A 20,954-nucleotide genomic window follows, 5' to 3' on the forward strand; every position below is an offset into this window, starting at 1 on the left:
AACAGACTGGAGTGTTTAGCAGCCATTATATTTATATTATATTATTCATAGGAGTTGGTGGAGACCAAAAACGGAGTTAAAAGAAGAGTAAATATTGGACTTATTTGTTGAGGGAACAGAAACACGACTCCAAACGTATGCTAGTGTCGTTTAGTGTGGTGAATGTAAGCAACTGTTTAACACATTCGCTATAACAACTTTATATGGTGATAATATATCAGTGTTGTGTTAATTAAAGAATTTTAATAAAATGTACTGAGCAGTACATTTTCCAGTTGAATAAAAAAAAAAAAAATGTATACTAACTCAACACAGTAACACAAAGCAGAAATGTCATCATCATTGTCCTACCTCATAATCTTGGGTGAGGAGTTTGGAGAATTTCTCATGCCTCCGTTGCGTTGCTTTTTTTTAGGCGACAACGCCGACTGTTGGTCCTCTTCAACTGCAACAAAAGGCAATGGTATGAGGGAGCGAATTATCAGAAGACACGCAAAAAAAAATCAAAAAATCAGTGACAGCAAAAGGACAACACAGCACAATCTGAGGTCAGTGAATTCAAAGAGATAATACAGTTACAGAGACACAGAGTGGAAAGAGAGGTTTGGGTGAACAGGATGGAGCGGACAGGACACTTTAACTTGTGTGCAACGGAAAACAGTCCAATGTTTTGTATGATGACGACAGCATACATTAGCACATCATTTGCATGATTGTGTATGAGGGTGCAAACATGCAATAGTGCCATCATCAACCATCATGCCAACTGCTGAAGTCCAATCTGTGAGGTTTTATTCACCACGCACTAATTCCAGATAATGTACCACAAATACCTCAAAGGATATTAGGGATACTTTAATTTTTCAATCCCTTGTTAGTGCAAATTTCCTCAGAGCCAGACTTGGATAGCTCCTCTCTTGGCCATGCTAATCATTCACATTCTCATTTAATTAAGGTAATAACCTATAAACATCATGCATCCAGCATTATAAATAAGGCTGCGTTTGTGCCAATGCTGAATCCAGTCTGGATTGCTGGTCTTTCTTCATCTTGGGAGTGACGCCCTTGGCTCATATAATTATGTTGGTCCTTGTGCCAGAGTGATTTATGTACAGCTGAGATGCCCCTTGGACATTGTCTTTATCACTACAGGAAACTGCATTGAGCTCCTCATAGGGAACGAATTACAAGTTTTACCCTGGAGTAAAGTAATCAGGCAAATATTTTCACAAGCTAATATCACGGCTGAAGAAAACAACTCGACTCCGTGGCAGTCGCTGTTAAAATAAACACAAGCAGCAAGAAAAGTGTTTTCGCTAATCGCATTTTAACAGCCATCGTTAATAGTGGGGGAATAGCTTGTTACACGTCATGGAAAATACGATTGAGTGTCTTTTAATGATAGTTCAAGCTGTCAACAGCGAAGAAACTAAAAGAGAGCTTTCATCAAAACGAATAAAGTCTCAAAGATCATGCTCCTCTGCAGATGAACGCAGGGTTTCAAGCACTGCGAGCATGTCTAAAGAGTGACACTGTAATGGAAAATGTTGAGTTACGAGGGGCTTCCAGTGGAGAGGGATGCTCCAACACACTGGCCCTTCACATCTTGCTTGGCCTGTTCAATATTTAATGTTTCACAGCTGACAGCTGCACACACTGGGTCATTAGTAAGGAATGCTACACATGCGACCACTCCGGCCTGGCAAGCACATGCTTTGGTTGTGCTGTTGTTGAGTACAGGCCTGCCAAACACGCCGACGGGAGGGGGAGAAGGCGGGGGAGGAGGCCCTTACAGTGCCTGCGACTGAGCGTGGCGTTACTGCCGTGACTGGGGTGGTATCTGTATTTCATCGGAAGGCTACATGCCCGCATGAGCCGACTGGCCTCTTCTGCCACCACCGGTAGTCGGCCCACCTGGCCCAGGTTCCTGCAGCCATTGAAACTCAGTCTCAGAGCTGTAGGCTTGGCGGGGGGCAGCAGGCTTCCCTTGCGGTTGTTTACCAGCGGGACCGACACAACGGCGACTCCGCTACGGGGCCCCCTACGGACCTCGCCGGCCGAGTTGTGGTTCAGTTTAGCTGACTTGTATTGATAAGCTGCCGACTGGATTAGGGGACCGTCGTTTACTGCTAAATGAAGAGGAGTCACAATCAGCATTTATACGATGCAAAGTTAATGGATTCTTTGCTTTTTTAAAAGGGTCATTACACCCAAATCACACAAAATAACTGTTTCCCTCCCACCTTACCTCTAGTGGTATCTAGCTATGCCAATAGCTTTGATTTTATGAGCAGAGGTTTTGAGGTTGTGGTCTGAGATTTCTGCCTCCATCCCAATACAATAGAGGTGAATAGGATTTAATTTGTGGTACTCACAACATTAAAACATTACAATTGAATAATTCTCAGGCTGCATTATCAACAGTTTTCATTGGAACAACTTTCTACTGAAGCAATAGTCAGGATAAAGCTGTTCACAGTATATTCTGTAGATTATCCAGAGTAGGGCTGTCCGCGACCCAAAAAATTCTTAGTCGATTAACACTCGTACGATTTCGTCGACTAAGCGATTAGTTAATTTAATCGACAGATCTGTAAAACCGAGTTTCTACACAGAGAATCACACAAAATCACCACTTTAAAAATTTGTGTTTACCAGAGATGTGCTCATAGGTTTCTTGGAAAGAAGGCATTCAGCATGAAAAAAAGCATAAAAAACGACTAAGTGACTAGACAAATCTTAGTCGACTAGCCCTAGTACTGAATGACTAGGACATTGTTTTTTGGAAAGACATGTTGCTAATTATTTTTAAATCAGTTTTTTATGTCGTGAGCACCACAAACACAATTCAATTCACCTCCATTGTGCTGGGTCGAGGCATAAATCTCAGGGGCAGGTCGTAAAATGCTTGCTTTGTGATTTGGGTGAACGAACCCTTTAATTCCTCGCATTAACCACAAGATAGGATTTGATTCAAACTGACTTCAATAAGACCTGCAGTGTGTATGTTAATAAAACATCTTGTGACTCTTATCATAATTAAAGCGCAATCACTTGGTTTTGGGGGTAATTCTTTCTGGCACAAGAATGCTAATAGCTGAATAATTAAAAAACCTCATTTTTATTAAACACCACTTAACCACTTGGTATAGCCACCGATGAAATGTTGGATTTGACATTTTACTTTGATATTTATAATAAACATGAATTAATAAATATGCTCTCAGGTGTTCCAGCGATTGTTATGCCATAAGAACAAGGAGGTGACAATGTGAGTTAACAACCACTAGCTGTTGTGTGCAGTTTATGCCGGATGAGGGAGGAATGAATTCAGTATCCGCTCGGCTATTTGCAAATGTGGACGTTTACAGCTCCACTGGTGTTATAATAGAGGGAAAACTGGTAAAGATAGCATGATAAAATAAAAACGGAAGCAGAAGAAAAGTGTTCCCCTTGCTTTAAAAAAAATGGCTAGGAGCCAAAAGTGGAGAATCGAGATGATTATTTCAGCAGTCAGCTGTCTAGCAGATTATCCTCCCCGCTCCAGACCTCCACTTTTCATCTGCCCCATGTCAAACATGCACAGCACTTCTCCAGGACAACACAATGTGGCAGATTTGCTGCCTATCACAGATCCTGTTGAAGTGGACGGCCCACATGGTTCACACTCCTCTAACGGCTGGATGAAAACTGAGGAAATATTAGACTAACTCTGAAGTGTTTTTTATTTTTCCTGTCTGTTCTCTAAAAATGAATCATTATAAATTCTTGCACACATTTACTTTAAATGTTTATGCGCTGTATTTGCAGCTGTACACCGGGTTAATTCATCCCCACCCACAGTGAAGCAGTAGCACCACCTACTGCTGAGCTGTAACTGATACCCAACACAAACCACTCAGAGACAATTTTCCTAATGCTTTGCATTTAAAATATAATGATGGATGATGATAGACTGGACAGAGCGATGAGCAGCAAACAGTGAAATACAGCCCGGTTAGAGACAGTTCAAATGGTGATAGCTGAGAATGCACAAGTGGAAGGGGTTTAGAAACAAATGACAAAAAAGAGAGAGAGAATGGAAATCAAAACTTACTTGATTTGATATATCCATTATAGCTATTTTTAGCTGAGAAAAATGCAGAGACAAATGAGAGGTTACAGGAAAGAACAGGTTGCAATGAAAGCAAATTATAAATGACAACTGAGAGCTGACAGGTTTCTCTTTAAGGCACATTAAAAACAAGAGAGGTGCCTTGAAGACAACATGGACAAAGCAATGAGAAATAAAAGGCAAGGTCAGTTAGGAATATGATATTTCCGCAATGTGGTCAGTGAACTTAAATAGTGGGTCATTATCAGTGCTTGTGGGCGGTCACCAGCTGAATATGAACATGTTTGAGGTGGTACAGTGAGCACTGATTTGGTGATTTGCAAGTCAAAATAGGTCTAGATGTTGAGGTTAAATATGGTTAAAAATGTAAGTTTTTTCTGCTGATTATTTTCTCAATGAACTGACTAATTGTTTGGTCTATAAAATGTCAGGAAATAGTGAAAAAAGCACAAGCTGATGTCTTTAAATAGCTTGTTTGTCCCATCAGTAATTCAAAACCCAAAAAATTATCGATTTACTATCATATAAAAACAAAAGAATAACAGCAAATCATCACAATTGCGAAGCTGAAACTCGTGAATATTTGGTATTTTTGCATGAAAAATCTAAATTAATTATCAAAACAGTTGCAGATTCTGTTGACTGACTAATCAATTAATAGGCTAACTGTTGCAAAGTTGCATATAACTGTCATTTTAGCAGTATTAAATAACTATATTCCTCTGTGATGCACGTCCACACTAACGCATACATTGAAATATCGTGTTTTACCTCAACGTCTAAAAGTGCAAATTTAGCCTGTCCTCAGCTTACAATGCAGACCTGCATTAACAGTTAGTCAGGAGGTATGTTTGCGTGTAACAAGACTTAAAATATCTGACAATACCGCATGTATTCTTGTTCTTAAGTCTATAGTATTGTGTTTATTTTTTCTCCCTCTTTCCTAAAAAGCTGTTTCCCATTCCTCTGCACTGCCTGACACAACCTGCACAGGATGCATGGAACTTTCTGTGAGTCACATTTTTTGGAGCCGTGAGTCCCACACATGCTCATTAGTACCTTATTTCAACCCCTTGCTTACAATAAAGGTCATGCATTGAGCTTAAGGCAGGACAGTGACAGCAATGTTCAAACAGGGACCTTGCTGGTCCTGGCATCTGTCGCCTGCAATCGGAGGGCGCGAGCAGAGTCACAGGACTAACAGGCTAGCATCTGTCCCACAACGAGAGAGGAGGAGAGGGGCGGGGGCACTCAGCTGCCTGGTGGTTAGGAACTGTCAGGCTGAGTTTCATGACAACCGGTAGCACTCCAAAAATGAAAATGCAAACATAATTTCCATGTCATGCCGTATAAGGCCTCGCTCCGCGCGCCTCCCGCACCGTGTCGACAGCGACTCCGGAGCTCGGCTCGAGCTCGGCTAGCCCAGGCGATGCTCATGGCACACGGCCCTGGAAGACATGTTGAAGGGGTGGAAAACGCCCAGAGACGTTCAACTACACACAGAATTGTCTTTGATCAAGAGACGTTCACTAAAACTGGATGACAGTCTTGCGATGTTTTCCAGCAAATTGTATCAACGCTCTGCAAACTCGAGACACATTCTTCATGCCTTCTGCGATACATCAGTACAATTTAACATGCCCTCTGGCTTTAAAGGGGAATCACACTTGAGTTAAGAATTTATATGCAGCTCAATTCAGTTCAGGTCGATTCACTGAAATCCAATACGATCCAGCACTATTCTACTGTCTTTTATTCCTCTTGCAAATCCAATACAATCCTATTCCATTGTGTTCTCTTCATCTTATTGTACAATTTAATCAATATCATGAGACTAAGAACTCTCTGAAAGCTAGAAACTACAATCCAGAGCTTCTCCGTTCGCGATGAACAGGGCCCTGGTTTGTGTACTGAATATGTTTTGGAGATTTTACCCTCAGTGGTTGTTCAAGCTTTTGATCTTAATTTAATAAAACCAGTACATTAACCTCAATATGTACTGCTACCCTCAGAAAATCCCCTCAGGCGCTCTCTAGACCGCCTTTTCTTTTTTTTTAAATTAATTGTCAGTGGCATTTATACATACAAATATCTCCATTCCTATCCTGTTCACCCATTTCTGGAGGGTAGAGTAGTGAGATATTTGGATTAAGTGAATGTTATTTGGGTTATTCTTAAAAAGATGAAGTTAACCCTCTCCAGTGACATCATTGTAGCACTTGTACACTCCTATCCAAAAACAATAATTTGAAGAAATGCATGCAAATTCTCCACCAGGGGTTCCCAAGTTTAAGAGTGCATCAAGAGATTTGTGGCGGGGATGCACAGCTGTACATTTTTCATGGCTTTAATGTCTTGTGAATATGTTGCCGAGGTCACTGGAGGGAGGAAGTACGCTATCTTAAGTTTCACACTCTGCAAAAATGTTGTATTAGTGACCGCTGAGTTAATTTAAAAACTACATGTCAATTTGAATTCACATTCTCTGACAAAACACCAGCAAAACAGTACACTGGCATGCTTCACAACAGCTAAAAGTCACCTCCAAAAGGAAGCAACACAGGGGGAAGAACACGAGCTGACTAATAAAAATCATAAAGCTAAAAGCAAACATCTATATCCGTCACAGTGACGACACAGCTGCAAGAGCTAGACAGCACACAAGCTAAAGACACGCTGCACGGTGAACACGGTGCATGTTACAAACACTGAGGAGCACATGTCATGGCGACAACTTACAGGCACGTAAAGTGGCTGAGCAATCATTAACAGAGACAGCAGAGAGTGGGATGTCGCGTTGAGGGGAGTCCATGTTACAACGCACATTAACTGGCATGCAAGAGCAGCCCCGCTCTGAGCGGCCGCAATCAAAACAACATGCCAGTCTCATTTTCTTGTAGGCGGCCTTCTTGGCTACAGTCACGGGTTCAGACGAGAGGAGAGGAAGAGCAGGTTAATGTAGAGGGTCGTTCTGGAGGAAGAGTGGACAAAGGCAAGACAGGGCACAGAGGAAGGCTGCTGCTGGGATGCACAAGATAAACTTTGTCTCGACAGCGTGCAAATGTCACATTAGGGATTTTTAATTTTTTCCACTCTTTGTGGTGTATTCGGTTTGGGTCAGGACTAGTGGGGGGGAATTTCATGAGGTCCTAAAATCATGTGGTTTTGGGGTAAAAATGTGACATGAGTTGGGGTTGAGGTCATGATTTTAAGAGACAATAACTCCCACGAGTTCCCTCTTGACTTCACCCCTACACCCCTTGACTCCTACAAGCTTAAGTCCACAATGTGATGGGACATCATTTGAGCATGTGTTATACGATTACAACTCTTAAATAATTGCACCAGTTTCTAATTCTAGCTGGGAATTAAAACTGACAAGAAATTTCTCCAACAAAAGGTCAAAGTAAACGTGACAGTGTTTTCTGGACTTGGGATAGTAAGTGCATCCAGAAAGGACAGAAACAAAAACGACATGTTACAACACTTAATAATTAATTTGACATTCTCAAGTAACACATACCCCACAACTATTTGTCCCAAAACATGCCTGATATCAGATGTGCTGGAAGAAACTGTGCCGTCCCCCTCAGTGAATGAATCACTTTGGGGTACGTGTCAAATGATTTTACTCCTTCTATTAAAACAGTCTCATCCTGGTGGCTTTCCTTAGCTGTGCTCTTCTTGCAGGGATGTTGTGTTTGTCAAAGGACTGTGGGGACATCTGGTGGTGATATGGAGTATTACTGCCTCAAGCAGGCATGAATGAGATGTTGATGCTCTGTTACTTTTACTTTGGAAAGTGCTGCAATAACTGTCTCTCGTTTATCCCTGTCTCTCGGGGTCTTTTCCCAAAATTGTTACTGCTTTCTAATATAATAGCATCATTTCTACGTTTTTTTTTCTTCTTTTTGTTGAATGCTTTCCTTGTTTTGAAGGCGACGTGCACATGACAACGGGGGGGGTGGGGATCCAGGCAGCATCAACCATTGTACATGCAACATTTACAGTACATTCAAACAGATTGCTTCAATCGGGGGGTAGCAGGCTGTGTTTTCGGAAGGGAAATGAATCCGCGTTACTCACAATATATCACTATAAAGTGAATTTTTAAGGGAAAGTGTGTCAAGTTCCCAAGCAGCAGGAAGAGAATACATCACACATGTTAAAGATTAGGTGCTAGCTGTAGTGATTAACACAAGACAAACTATGTTAAATCCAAGAGAAAGGGGGAACAAAGTGGCACATGATGTTCTTAAAAGTCTAGAAACAAACGATCCATCCAGGTGCCTGTGGTGTTAACAGTCTCTCTGAATGCCTGTTAACATCACACAGTTATCAATGAACTGGAACAGCGCAGACAGTCTATTGTACAAAAGAAAACATAACAAACATCCACACAGGCAAACAGACAAAATGCACATTTAGACCTTATTCAGAGGTGGTTTGAGAGGAGCTAACTCGCTTGATTTCTCACTTCTCTGTGCATCTACAATAGGTGGAAATTCATGGAAAAGAGAAATATGCTATAAATAATTCTCTCTATCCTCTGATCGTGAGCAACCACAAAGAAATAAAACAGAATACTTTAAGAATCAGTTCACCCAAATCACACGTTCAAAAAGCAGAAAAACCTCAGGATATAAAAACAAAACTACATGAATAGATACCAGCAGAAAGCTGTGTTTATGTAATGTGGGTGAACTGACTCATCAATGAGGGCAGGTATTTATGTTTTACAGAGGCCCAAATGTGTACTTTTACGAGGGGAAACTTGGAGTGCACCTGTTTGTTTTGGCTGCGGGAAGAAATCCGATGACCTTTCTTCATGCACAAGTTACGAGAAAGTGAATAATTAATGCAGGAACTAATTGGTTTGGACACACGCTATGTAGGTCATGTAAATACACCATCGCACCGCTAGATTGATGCCAGCTCACTGCTGTGGAGAAATGTTACTGAAGTCAAACAAACTTATACAATGTTTTCACATGCAGTCACTTACATTTCTTGCAGCCACATTTCTTTATCCTTTTGGGGTCAGTAATGTCATCGTGGCAGGCTTTACAGTAAAACAGCGCCCTATGGAAGAAAAACAAGTCATGTAAGTCAAAGTCCGACATGCTGAAATAAAGTGTCTACAGCCATTTTGTCTTCACTTTATCTACAACAAGTAGTTTCAGTTTGCATGTAATCACTCTGGAACAAAAACTTTCAGGTTTTTTTTGTACTTTTTGAAGCTTACAGAAAAACTGCTAATATGGAGGCACAGAAATGCAAATATTTTTAATCCCTGGTTTGGTTTTCAAAAACAAGTCAGGCAAGAATTCCAGGCACTTGTCATTACATGAGGTGAACTGTGTCAAAAGTAAAACATGTTAAGCTATCTAGAATGTTGTAAGCGCTGGTAGCACGTGGCCAAACTAACTAAACAAGCCTCTATTCATTTTCATGTTTTTTGATTTTTAAAATCTACTTAATAACAAGAAAATCCAGTCCACAAACCTGAAGAATGAAATTACACAGCCCTCCTATTAGTTCATTCTTATGAAGTTTGGGGAAAGCTATCTTTTTCTCTCTTTTTACTACATTTTATTACTCAACTAAAATAACTGTTTAGATACACTGCAGGAAAAAAACAGCCTCTATCAGAGTAGTTTTACTTTTAGACACCATTTAATCTCAGGTCCCATTCATTACCTCTTTACTTCTTTGGCATCGCTGGCAATGAAGAAGCCCAATGTCCCCTCCTGCATTTTCATGTGGTTTCCAGGGTTTATCAGGGTGCTGCGAGGATTTATAGACCAAAGATGTCACAGCGGAAAGTTATATCACAGAATTTTCAAAGCTTTGCACTAATCACTGGCAGTGGCACATGCTGGCAGGATTAGTTTTCGCAACTCATTTGGCACGATGGCCTCTTGTTTATTGAATTAAGTTGATGAAAGCAGATAGCAGTGACACTTCAAATGGTACAAAAATGAGCAGTGCATTAGAGACACCGCTAAAACAAAGCTTCAGCTGTGTTTAAAGAAACCAACTGCCAAGCTTTCCCCATTAATTTGTCAGGATGTTATCAGACTCGCCTCTGATGTCTGTGAACAAACCAATTTAGACACCAATTTAGCACATTTTGTAAAGCGGCTTGTGTTTACAGTCAAACAGAGAAGCTGATTCAAAGTAGCTTCATCACTGAAAGCAAATACTGACAGCAAACACACCTGCGTATTTAAGTTTTTTGCATCCATGAATTTTAATGACTTCATCAATCCACTGTGAGCGCATCCACTTACCTGCATTCCCTTTGATCAGACTTGTACTCTATAGCTATCAGTAGCAGCTTTAGCTTCACATAGCAGAGTCTGCAAAAGAGAATAACAATATAATTAGACATCATGCACGCTTTTATTCATAGTTTTCTGAAAATCATCTTAGCAACCATTGTGCCATCTTTTTCTATGTATAGGTCTGATTTATATTTTTGAGGCTGAGCACCCATTTTTCCTATGTAATGCACTAAAAAATTATAATTATAATATTTAAATTTGGTAATTCAATGATTTTGTAGAGCAATTGCTCATAAATGTACGGAAGCCATAGAGTGGCGATTGTTGCTTTTTTTTTTTTTTATTTAAACCCATTGTCTCGAGGTTACAATTACCAATTATTACAATTATTATGATAATCATCCTGTGATTTGGGGTAGTTTTTTCGTAATAACTGGATAATTTGTTTTTGAGAAAACAGCCTTTTGCTTTCTTCTGTCAAGATAAAAAGATTTAACTTACTATCTCAAGAAAATGTCTTTGTTTTTCTGACATAACATAATTATCTTGTAATTTGAAATAAACAAAATTATGAAAAATGCATTGCATATATTCACCTTTTTACTACTGACTCTTCATATACAAAAAAATCATACAAAAAAGGTTTATTTTTATAAAATTGCAATTTATTAAAATGACCAAAGCTAAATGCCACTAAGTGTAAATTTCTTGCAAGCAGAAAACACAAAACCCTAAGTAGCAGAGAAAAAAAAAAAAAAAAAAGAGAAGGCCCCAAAGCACAACTTCTAATTTGAAGAAGCCTTTGTTTTAGTGTACTTACTCGCAAATGACGGGGAAGGACATGCCCACAAAGGCACTGGACAGGTACTCTGTGTACATCTCATTGGCTACTCCTTCAAGGTAATACTTCTGCCACGTGTCCTCCTCAATCTATAACAAAGATTTATCACAAAATACAGAGAGCTTGTTCCATTACAAAAATAACTGAACACAATAAAACAAAGTTCATTCCCACCCACTCGCCAGATGCTGCACATGGGCCTCATCTGTGATAATCATTATTATCTATTCAGACTAGGTTCATGGCCAACTTTACTTCTGAACTTAATCCAGCGAGCACAGATGGGTGAGTCTTAGCTGTGGCTACCTTGATGAAGGACCTCATGGAGAAGAGGTTGGCCAGCATGGTGGAGAGGCCCTGAGCCAGGCAGCTCTGAGCGATGAAGCCCAGCTTCAGCTCCGCAAGGCAAATAGCATCATCTCCTTCCTTCCAGTTCCAGCTCGGGATGTTCAAAAGGTGGGCCTAAAGGCGGAAAAACAAAGTCACATTTACAGAACTACAAAACTGTAGTTAAACACTTATTTACAACATGTTTACAAGATGTTAAAAATCTAGACAGACAAAAGATTAAACAATACATATCTTTCCAACCTAAATTACATCAGTGCAAACCAAAGTAACCCATACATAAATGTCCACATCAAAATGCTAAAATACAAAAAACAAACAACTATCTAATAATGACTCAAATAAAAGTAACAGATTATACCAACCTTATTGTGGTACTGCAACATCTGAGTGATAATTCTGATCTTTGGATGGTAGTTCTTGATAGATATTACTCTGATGTATGACAGAAAGGACAAAACAAAATCAGACCACTTGCAAAAACTTTTTCTGTGTCAATCTCTACTTCTTACAGCTAAAAAAAACATTTTTATAATATACTGTATATTATAAACACAATTTAATTCCATGCTCAGACAAGTGCACTCATCCTCTTATGTGTGCATGTCATTCTCTTATTCAGTTTAAAGTGGTACACTGAATCCATCTATCTAAGGCAAAACTGTCTAAAACATACTCTGACATTAGTCCCACTTGCGATAAATATAAGAGTGCAGATGGCACACTAATCCATATTTACTGGCTATGTCCGAGCCTGGAACAATTTTGGAAATTGGTGTTTGATACTCTGTCCCAAGTCTTACAATGTATACCCCCTGACCCCATGGTGGCACTTTTTAGTGTTCCACCTGAAGAGTTCGCCTCTCTCCGCGCACATTGTGCTATTTTACTTAAATGGAAAGAGGCTACCTCACCCACACATTTCAAGATTAGTGACTTGATATCATGCCTCAATCTTGAGAAGATTCGGTTCTCCATTCGTGGATCGTGCCAAGAATTTTATCATTTCAATTTGAAGTATTTTAATTTACATCTGGCACAGATTTGAAGCAAAACAGTTTGTTGTATCTTCTAATGAAAGAAAACGGTGCTTGTTGTAACAGATTCATGTTTTCTCTCTGAGTTCTTGATAAGTTTCCAAAGAGGAAAGTGAGCAGAGAGTCTGTGTTTACAGCGAGAGCCAACTCCGACACGCTCGCTTACACTCACAATTTAAGTCCAGGAAGAAGTGGGAACAATATCAAACTCTGGCATTCACTTTTGAAAGTATGATCATTCGGTAACATTTCATATATCCCAGCCTAATGTATCTGCATTTCCAAATACCTGTCAGGAATCTAGCTTATTGAACATTTTTTATAAAGCACATTTGATAACTTCTAAGAGCTGAATATTTAAACCCTCAATGCAATTCTCCATTAAGCTTCATATGTTGCATCTATATAACAATGCATCTTTGAAGAAACCGTTCTTCCAGGAACTTAAGTCATTCTTGTGATTATTTCCTTCCCCAAACCAATTCTGAAAAGGTTTCTACTCTCACATATCACCACTTCACAATCTCTGAAACCCATTACAATAACATCCAAATTTATCCTGGACCTTTCATCAATTTCACTTCTTCCACTCTCAAAACTACATGAATTGGTCACACGGTAAAAATAAATGTAAAGCTTAGAGAAGCTGCTTTTTTTTTTTTACCTCATGATGTTGGATGCATCCTCAGCATCAGGGTCAGCACAGTATTTGTTGGCTAAGATCAAACAAGCATCAGCTGATTCGATCTGGAAACAAAAATCACACACAGAGCAAACAGATAACATCAGTCAGTAACCTTAAATTTAGACTTCATAGACAACAGTTTCCCTATGAGCCACAGACGACGAGGTATCACCAGTCAGTTACCTTAACTCTGGCCAGGTCATGTGGGTTCAGGACTGATCCTTGGTAGAACTCCACTTGAGTGAAGTGACGCTTGAACAAGGCTTCCAGCTCAAGATTAGGGGAAATACTGAGGGGGAAAAAGAGAAACTCTTAAATCTGAGGAGGAACACTATCTCCTGAAGAGATTGCTTTTCTTTTCTTGGGTAGGGGAATTTGCTGTTTTGTACGGAGTCCCGGGAGTGACAATGGAGTGGGAATAAAAAAAATCGAAGGTTGAAAAAAAAAAAGGATGTATTTTTGCAAGATATCACAAAAGTTTGTAATTTACAGTAGGTCAATGTAAAAAAAAAAGTGTGGGAGTGGTTCATACAATCCTATTTTGAGATTGGCCTCAAATATAAAGAAGACAGAAATGAGACAAGAATTAGCAATCCAGTGCACCCCACGAGCCCTCCGCCTCACTCCTCGCCGCTAGGAGATTACTTCGTCGGGAGGAGAGCGGGCGGCAGCTCCGGAGACGGACCTTAAGTTAGCGGCTGTCGCAACTCTAAACGCCATCAACAGAAAGTTTGCTGATCCCAGACCGCACCGACTCCCTGCCGGATCGCAAACTTTCTGTTGCTGCCGTTACACCCCCGGCGCTTGGGTTTGTGCTGGCTGAATTTGAGTTGCTACAGCCACTAACTGAAGGACCGTCTCTGGACTCTCTTTCCAGGGAAGAAGTCTCCTAGCAGCGGGGAGTGAAGAGGACGGACAGTGGGGTGCGCTAGCTAGCTTGTCTCATTTGTTGTCTGATAAACAGTAAATTCATCAAATTCAGTGCCCCATATCGCTATTTTCCAAGCTACTCTAACTGTCATAGGGACCCTAAATGAATAACTTGTTCAAGATCTCGCAAAAGTACATCTTTTCTTTTTCAAATCTTTTGATTTTGTTCCCCCTCCATGTCCCTTTCAGGGCTCCATAGATTTGTACTTAATGTTTTGTACTTACTTATGGAGAAAAACAATTTCTACATTGACATCATCCCTGTCCTTGTGTAGGAAGTCTTTTAGAAAGTTGGACACACTCTCAAGTGTAATATGACCACAGACCACGATGTGCCTGGAAAAGGAGGTGCAGAATCATATTGAAACTAAAACGTAGTCGGAATAAAAAGTCAACAACAAATCACACACGCACACACACACACAAATCGTTGATTCATCTTCATCTTTGTCCTGGAATCAAAAGGTAATTCTGAGATGAGAGAGATGTCATGGAAAAGTAATCAGTACTGTTTTTTATTTAGTTGATTGATGCAAAAATAATAAAAACTATGTTACGGGAGGGATGTTTGATGTTCCTGCTGTGACGAGTGAGGACTGAATGAGTAGGTCAGAGAGCACTGTGGATTTCAGTATGAGATTATAAAGGATCAGAGTTTACTTAGATGGAGATTATAAAATCAGCACACAGTTTATCTCGATTCCCACATATCACGGATCCTTTATGTAAGGAACCCAGTTTAGATTTATTGCTATATGCCTATAGGCTATTACATTCTTATTAATTATTTAGAAAGTAATTACAGATGTTTACTCAGGTAAACATTTAGTTTCATCTAACTCATTCTTTGTGTCTTTAATTTACAATAAATGCATCAGGATAGTTGTTATTTTGCGATACTTGTTATGCTAAATTGTAAAATAAAATAGTCAAGAGGATGACAGTAGTAATGCTAATAACAACAAGAGGACATGAAGAAGAAGACAGATGGAAATAGAAAAATAATGATGCATTAATAATTAAATGTAAGGAAACTAGAATCGTACAGATATAAAAACTACATTCACAGATTTCTTTTTTTTTATTTCTCAAAACTGTTGAAATATACAGTGGCTACTATGTTAGCTGTTAAAAGTGTAAAGCCACTGTGTCAACCAGATGCTTGTGTGATTAATTCTAACCAATTACAAAACACAAGCTGACCGTTTGCTTCAGCTCCTAGACTAGTAAGTCTTAAATTTGTTGATAAATGTTTTACTGTAAATCAACAAATTAGACAAAATAATGAATACAAACTTGTACAAGATACACAAAAATGACTTCAGAAGGTCTAATTGTGAGTTTTCTACAAGACAAAAGAAGCAAAGATTTGGTTTAAGAGAGTTTCCCAAACAAAATCTGACTCACTTCAAAACTCAGTGAACGAGCACAAGTACCAAAAGCATGCTACAAAAAGCCGTATTTAGTTTGTTTGGAGGCATCCAGCAGAATCTCACTAACATCAGAAACAGCTGCAGAGCTTGGGACACCAAAGTGTATATGTTAAAGGAATAGTTTGACATTTTGGGAAATGCACTTTTTGGGCAAGACTTAGATGAGAAGATTGATGTCACTCTCAGACATGACAGTGGTATCGATCTTATCATCTGGCTTTCTAACTATTCCTGTAAACTTGAGATGGATTTCATTTAGTCCTGAGGGTGTAGGTCAGACTGAAGATAAAGGCCAAGAACATTTAGAAGCGAAGCGTGAAAAATAGACAAGCGGAGCAACACAAGTTTTTCGAGAACAGAAAAACAAAATTCAAAAAAATCAGCATGAAGCAAGCAATGGGATACAGGATTGGATGTATGAGTTTGATCATTTAATTAAATAATAAATAAATACTGAACTCAGGTAAGCTTCAGTTTGTCAAGTTTATAATTAAATATAATTATTTCATATATATTATTTTGTCATAAATTAACCACTCTGTTATGAATACATTTATATTTTTAAATAAACATTAATTATTACCATAGATTGATTAATCTCTATAGTAACTCAATACTGTGTAGAGTTGATTAGTGTAGGGCTTTCAATCAATACTTATTTTCCTTTGATCACATATCTAATGTTATGTAATTTAGGCAATTTGTCTGATATTCAAATTTGAGTTTGGGTGGGTGAACAAAATCAAACTGTGTGTATGATTGCAAACACTTGATTTACAAACACAACGTTGGCACAAATGTATATTGACAATAAGCAGCTTCATTACAAGTAAAACACCACATAACATGTAGGATTTTCTCTCAATGTGTCACAGTAGAAGAGTGGTATAATAAACTGTGATACACCTGTGAAATTGGGTGGTGGGCTGTGATCACACCTGTCTATTTCTGTCCTGAAATAAAGCTGTTATTTACACACAGTATAATAGGGGATGCCGTTATAATAACTACAGATATTTATCGCCGCTACAACATGGGCCATGGATAAGACATATCTCTGATTGGCTGGCAGCTGTCCGTTAAACTATAATCACAGGATACTACAAACAGTTCTGGTTAAAAGTGTACTGTTGTATATCGCTGCTCAAGTTATAGAAAACTGGATGTAACCATAGCAACAATGACAGAGTTCTTACAAATTAAAAGATAAATTCAAAAGCAACAAAACATACACTTGCCTAATTCAATACTAATACTTCTTCCAACAAAAGCATGTACTATATAATCACAGTTTTTACCACAGGGATAGATCAGAGAGAAAATCCTACATGTATCAACTTTAAGCATCACAATAATACATGTACATGAATACACAGCAAAAATATCTGTCTTATCAAGTCATTTTGGTCTATTTTTGAGCTCTTAAAAGTCCTATTTTCTGAAAACAAGTGAAAAAAAATCTGTCTGGCAGCAAAGTTACTTCAAAAAACTTGCAATAAGAGTTGAATTTATAAAAAGAATTTCCCTAAATCTATCATTTTTATCTTCAACATGCTGACAACAACTTGATTGCTATTGAAAGCAAGTCAAAATAATCCAGCACGACCAGATTCTACTCCCTTTTTTTTAAGAAAATAAGACTTTCAGAATTCAATAACAGACAAAAATCACTTGACTTGACTCACAGATAGATATTGTTTGCAGTGTAAAAGCAGACATTCATTAAGCAGCAATGACGGCTTGCACACATATAAAAGCAGCAGCAATACAGTACAATAAACTGTACACATTAATCATGGCCAAGTTCTTCAGTCACAGTGTGACTTTAGTGCTAATTGAGATCATTACATCTCAAATTATAGTTTCATGTCTACTTAAGCAAAAATCAGGGTATGTCACCTCTTTACGAGAGGGACTATTGAGTCACACAAAACCACACCATTAAAAGTTTGCTGTTTTTTCATTTGTTTGACTTACTTTCTGCCTCTGGTCGAGTTATAACTCCCTCCATATTTCTTCCGATTAAGGATGAGAGCAGCAATTTCTGGCACGTAGCGAGCAAACATGGCCTACATGCATGAAAAAGAAAAAGAAAAGGGCATGCAGAGAAGGTTCTACTGCGGCGGAGGCAGTAGAGCCTCCTTGAATACTTACTTTCTCCCATTAACCGCACTATAGGAACCACCATATTTCTTGCGGTTTCCTATTAACTCTATGATTTCAGGGACGTAGCTCGCAAACATGGCCTAAGGAGAAGATAGGAGACAGAAGAAGAGACTAAAAAAAAGATAGGCAAAGAAGAGCAGGTCCTCTATTCTTATGTTTTAAGAAATACGTCTAAAAGAGGAACACCACTGCGTGTGCAGGAGAAGTATTAGTATTTAACTGTTAAAAGCAAAAAAGGAGAAAGAAAATAAAAAAAGTTCAATATCGCCTGAATGTAAAGTTATATCACAGTTACATTCCAAATATCAAGAAAAGTATGAAAAAAAGGAAATTATAAAGCCAATATTTACGGATATTGGACGAATAAAGGAGAAAAATGACAGCTGATGAGCGGTATGTCAATCTGGGATAGAAAAATAGAAATTATAAAAATTAAGAAAAAGCCTTATGTGCCATGTTTCGTCCAACAAACACACACGTCAGGTTGATTTGGATAGCTCGGCCAAATGGATGGCAGACATTAACTAAACTCTGAGGGTCTAAACTGCTGCACGGCGACCTGAAGAACTCTGCCGGCTCCTATTTAAGTGTCGGTGTGAGGACTTCAGTTGAAGCCACAATATATTTGTCTGTCAATACGTTTTTACAAATTAAAAACTTATTTTGACAAAGGCAGTTTCACAGATTTTACAGGAGAGCAAAATAAAACATTAGCATGTTTTTAAAGATAATGTAAATATATAAATCAAGAATGGCAGCAAATACATATCTGACATATCTGAAAATTGCTGTTTTTCAAAATAAAATTGGAAAAATAATCATATTCCAAGCTGTCTGACAGTAACATTTAAGATGCATGATGTTTAAACTGAGGTTAATATTCAAACCTAAACCTCCAGATGTCTTTCTATCAGATGGAAATATCGATGTCTTTTGAATAATTTTAAACACAATTCCCTTAAATTCAGCCTGACATATTTTGTATCATTGGAAACTTCAGGATCTCCACTAGAATTTTAAATGTAATTACGTGGGTTTGAACAATGTTTGGTTGCACAACATGACACCATGATCTTGCCCAAAAGATAACTTATTGATTGAAAGTTAAAGTATAAAATGTCACTAAACTCTACCTGTATTACAGTGTGCCACCATTCTGTTTAATCCCCTCCTGGATAATACTTTATGATCCAGATAATGGTGTCCTCTAAATGATCTTGGGCTACTCTCTTTATCAGGTAACTCAGATCTATAGCAAATCCCAGAAGGGATGTCTTCTGTAAGATTTAGGCTTTATTTCATCATACAGTTATTCTCTATGCATTTCATTCCCTAACATACCTTTGTGCAGAAACCAAGATAATGTCGCAACATCCATCAACTAGGCTATAATAAATCATCCCTGTATCGTTGTGTTTGTTGGAAAAAGGGAGGGGAGGGTGGAGCCACCTGAAACCGCAGTACTTTTACAGTTAATAACAGATGCTAAAAAATCTCAAATATTCTACGTCATATAGGAATTAATAAATAACAGAACAAAACTTCAGCATTAGACCTGAATAAATGCTGCGATACTGTAGACAACTCATATAATATATGACATGCAACATACTGTGGTGAAGTTGTGAGCCACAAAAACACCACAGTGTAAACAACAGGCGAAGGACGTCCTGAGTTGAGAGCGTCCCGCCGTTTGTTTTTTACCTGGCGGAGTGTGATGATTGGTTGCATGGAGGTTTATAAGCAGGAATAAGTAATGAGAGGGATTTTTACCAAACCACCAAGGATGAAGAAGACCATAAACAGCCGGCCCAGGGTGGTTTTTGCATAAACGTCTCCGTAGCCGACAGTGGACATAGTAACCATGAGCAAGTAGACACATTCCCAGTAGGAAAGTGCTTGGGAATTTTGGAAGTTTTCCCAAGGATCCCCTGAGTTTTCCACCTGGAACAGAGGTTGAGATTTGTACAACAACCAGGAAAACACATAGAAGTAAAGGATTTTGACAATGCAATAAAAAAGTATGTACTAATAACGTAAAAGTATGTAATACCAACATACTTTCCCCTTAACTTAAACTAATTAACTTAAACTAACTTACCAAATGAATGAATCCTGCTGCAGTTAGCCATGTGCTTATGAAGATTGAGCACAGGTTCACCAGCTTTATGGAGTTGCTATTTAAAAAAAGAGCCAGATAACAAAGTTGTTAATTATTAGTTATATTGGTATCAGGAAAATAGATGCAAATAGAAAAATAAATTTATAATATGAAAATTATAAATAGAAAAAGCTTAAATTAAGAAAAACACAATACCATGCAGCACAAATTCTCCTTAAAGCTGCTGCATTTAATGTAATGGAAATATTTTTGTATGCAATTACAGTGCATACTTTGTATATATATATATATATTTTATTTTTTTTCTCAAGTTTGCAATATATTTCCATTCAATTTCCAATTAATGTAAATCAATGTAATTAATTTTATTCTTACCTTTTCTGTCTGTATTTATGAGTTTACTGCTTCTTTTATTCTTTATTTTATCCTAGAGTATGTAAAGCGTCTTTGAGAACTTTGAAAAGCAATATATAAATCGGATGTATTATTATTATTATTGTGACCTCCTCACTATGTATGTAAGATGTATATGTGTGAAGTTCTTTAAATAATAAAGTATATGTTTTATTGTGTAACACGTCTTTGCATGATCTCTGTCCTCTCCTATTTTGTGTGTTCTGTCTTTACCTTCATTTGAGAGAATGAGTGAGGAGATTATTCTAAAGCATTTTGTTGCGCTATAAGCTCTTCCTGACATCTGTGCAAAAAGATTTAATTCCAAGTAGCGAGCGAACAGAAAGCTGTTTCGTTCAAGACTCCCATCATACAAGTACACATTACCGACTGCAGTACTGAGGAGTAAACTTTATATTAACCAAATGAAAGCAAGCACTCATGCTAATTTTGCTTCAGGCAAACCATTACAAAAAAGCTTTTTTTTCCCCTTCAAAATAAAACCACATTCATGCTTATAGCTACAAAAAAGTGCACATCACTTAACATGCAATGTTTACACATAAAACAGGTTAAAAACTGGTTGCTATACTGGCAA

General features: G+C 38.3%; 1 protein-coding gene across 18 annotated transcripts in view; it reads right to left on the reverse strand.

The window, feature by feature from the left end:
* Positions 1 to 20,954, reverse strand: part of LOC141758524 (calcium-activated potassium channel subunit alpha-1a) — a 96,355-nt gene that overhangs the window by 21,124 nt on the left and 54,277 nt on the right. For 6 of the 18 annotated variants that reach the window (XM_074620041.1, XM_074620035.1, XM_074620037.1 and 3 more), the window contains 15 exons: positions 19,943 to 20,018; positions 19,615 to 19,785; positions 17,830 to 17,921; positions 14,468 to 14,578; positions 13,496 to 13,601; positions 13,292 to 13,374; positions 11,956 to 12,025; positions 11,549 to 11,704; positions 11,222 to 11,331; positions 10,408 to 10,476; positions 9,815 to 9,901; positions 9,120 to 9,196; positions 6,854 to 7,027; positions 4,097 to 4,129; positions 352 to 445 (listed from right to left, as the gene is read on the reverse strand). In XM_074620041.1, the coding sequence (XP_074476142.1) occupies positions 352 to 445; positions 4,097 to 4,129; positions 6,854 to 7,027; positions 9,120 to 9,196; positions 9,815 to 9,901; positions 10,408 to 10,476; positions 11,222 to 11,331; positions 11,549 to 11,704; positions 11,956 to 12,025; positions 13,292 to 13,374; positions 13,496 to 13,601; positions 14,468 to 14,578; positions 17,830 to 17,921; positions 19,615 to 19,785; positions 19,943 to 20,018 (1,509 nt within the window). Of the gene's footprint in view, positions 1 to 351; positions 446 to 4,096; positions 4,130 to 6,853; positions 7,028 to 9,119; positions 9,197 to 9,814; positions 9,902 to 10,407; positions 10,477 to 11,221; positions 11,332 to 11,548; positions 11,705 to 11,955; positions 12,026 to 13,291; positions 13,375 to 13,495; positions 13,602 to 14,467; positions 14,579 to 17,652; positions 17,745 to 17,829; positions 17,922 to 19,614; positions 19,786 to 19,942; positions 20,019 to 20,954 lie in introns of all 18 variants that reach the window. The other 12 variants (XM_074620048.1, XM_074620044.1, XM_074620049.1 and 9 more) reach the window with 5 other exon arrangements.

The sequence above is a fragment of the Sebastes fasciatus genome, chromosome 20 (genome assembly GCF_043250625.1).
Source record: "Sebastes fasciatus isolate fSebFas1 chromosome 20, fSebFas1.pri, whole genome shotgun sequence".
NCBI classification, from domain to species: Eukaryota; Metazoa; Chordata; class Actinopteri; order Perciformes; family Sebastidae; genus Sebastes; species Sebastes fasciatus.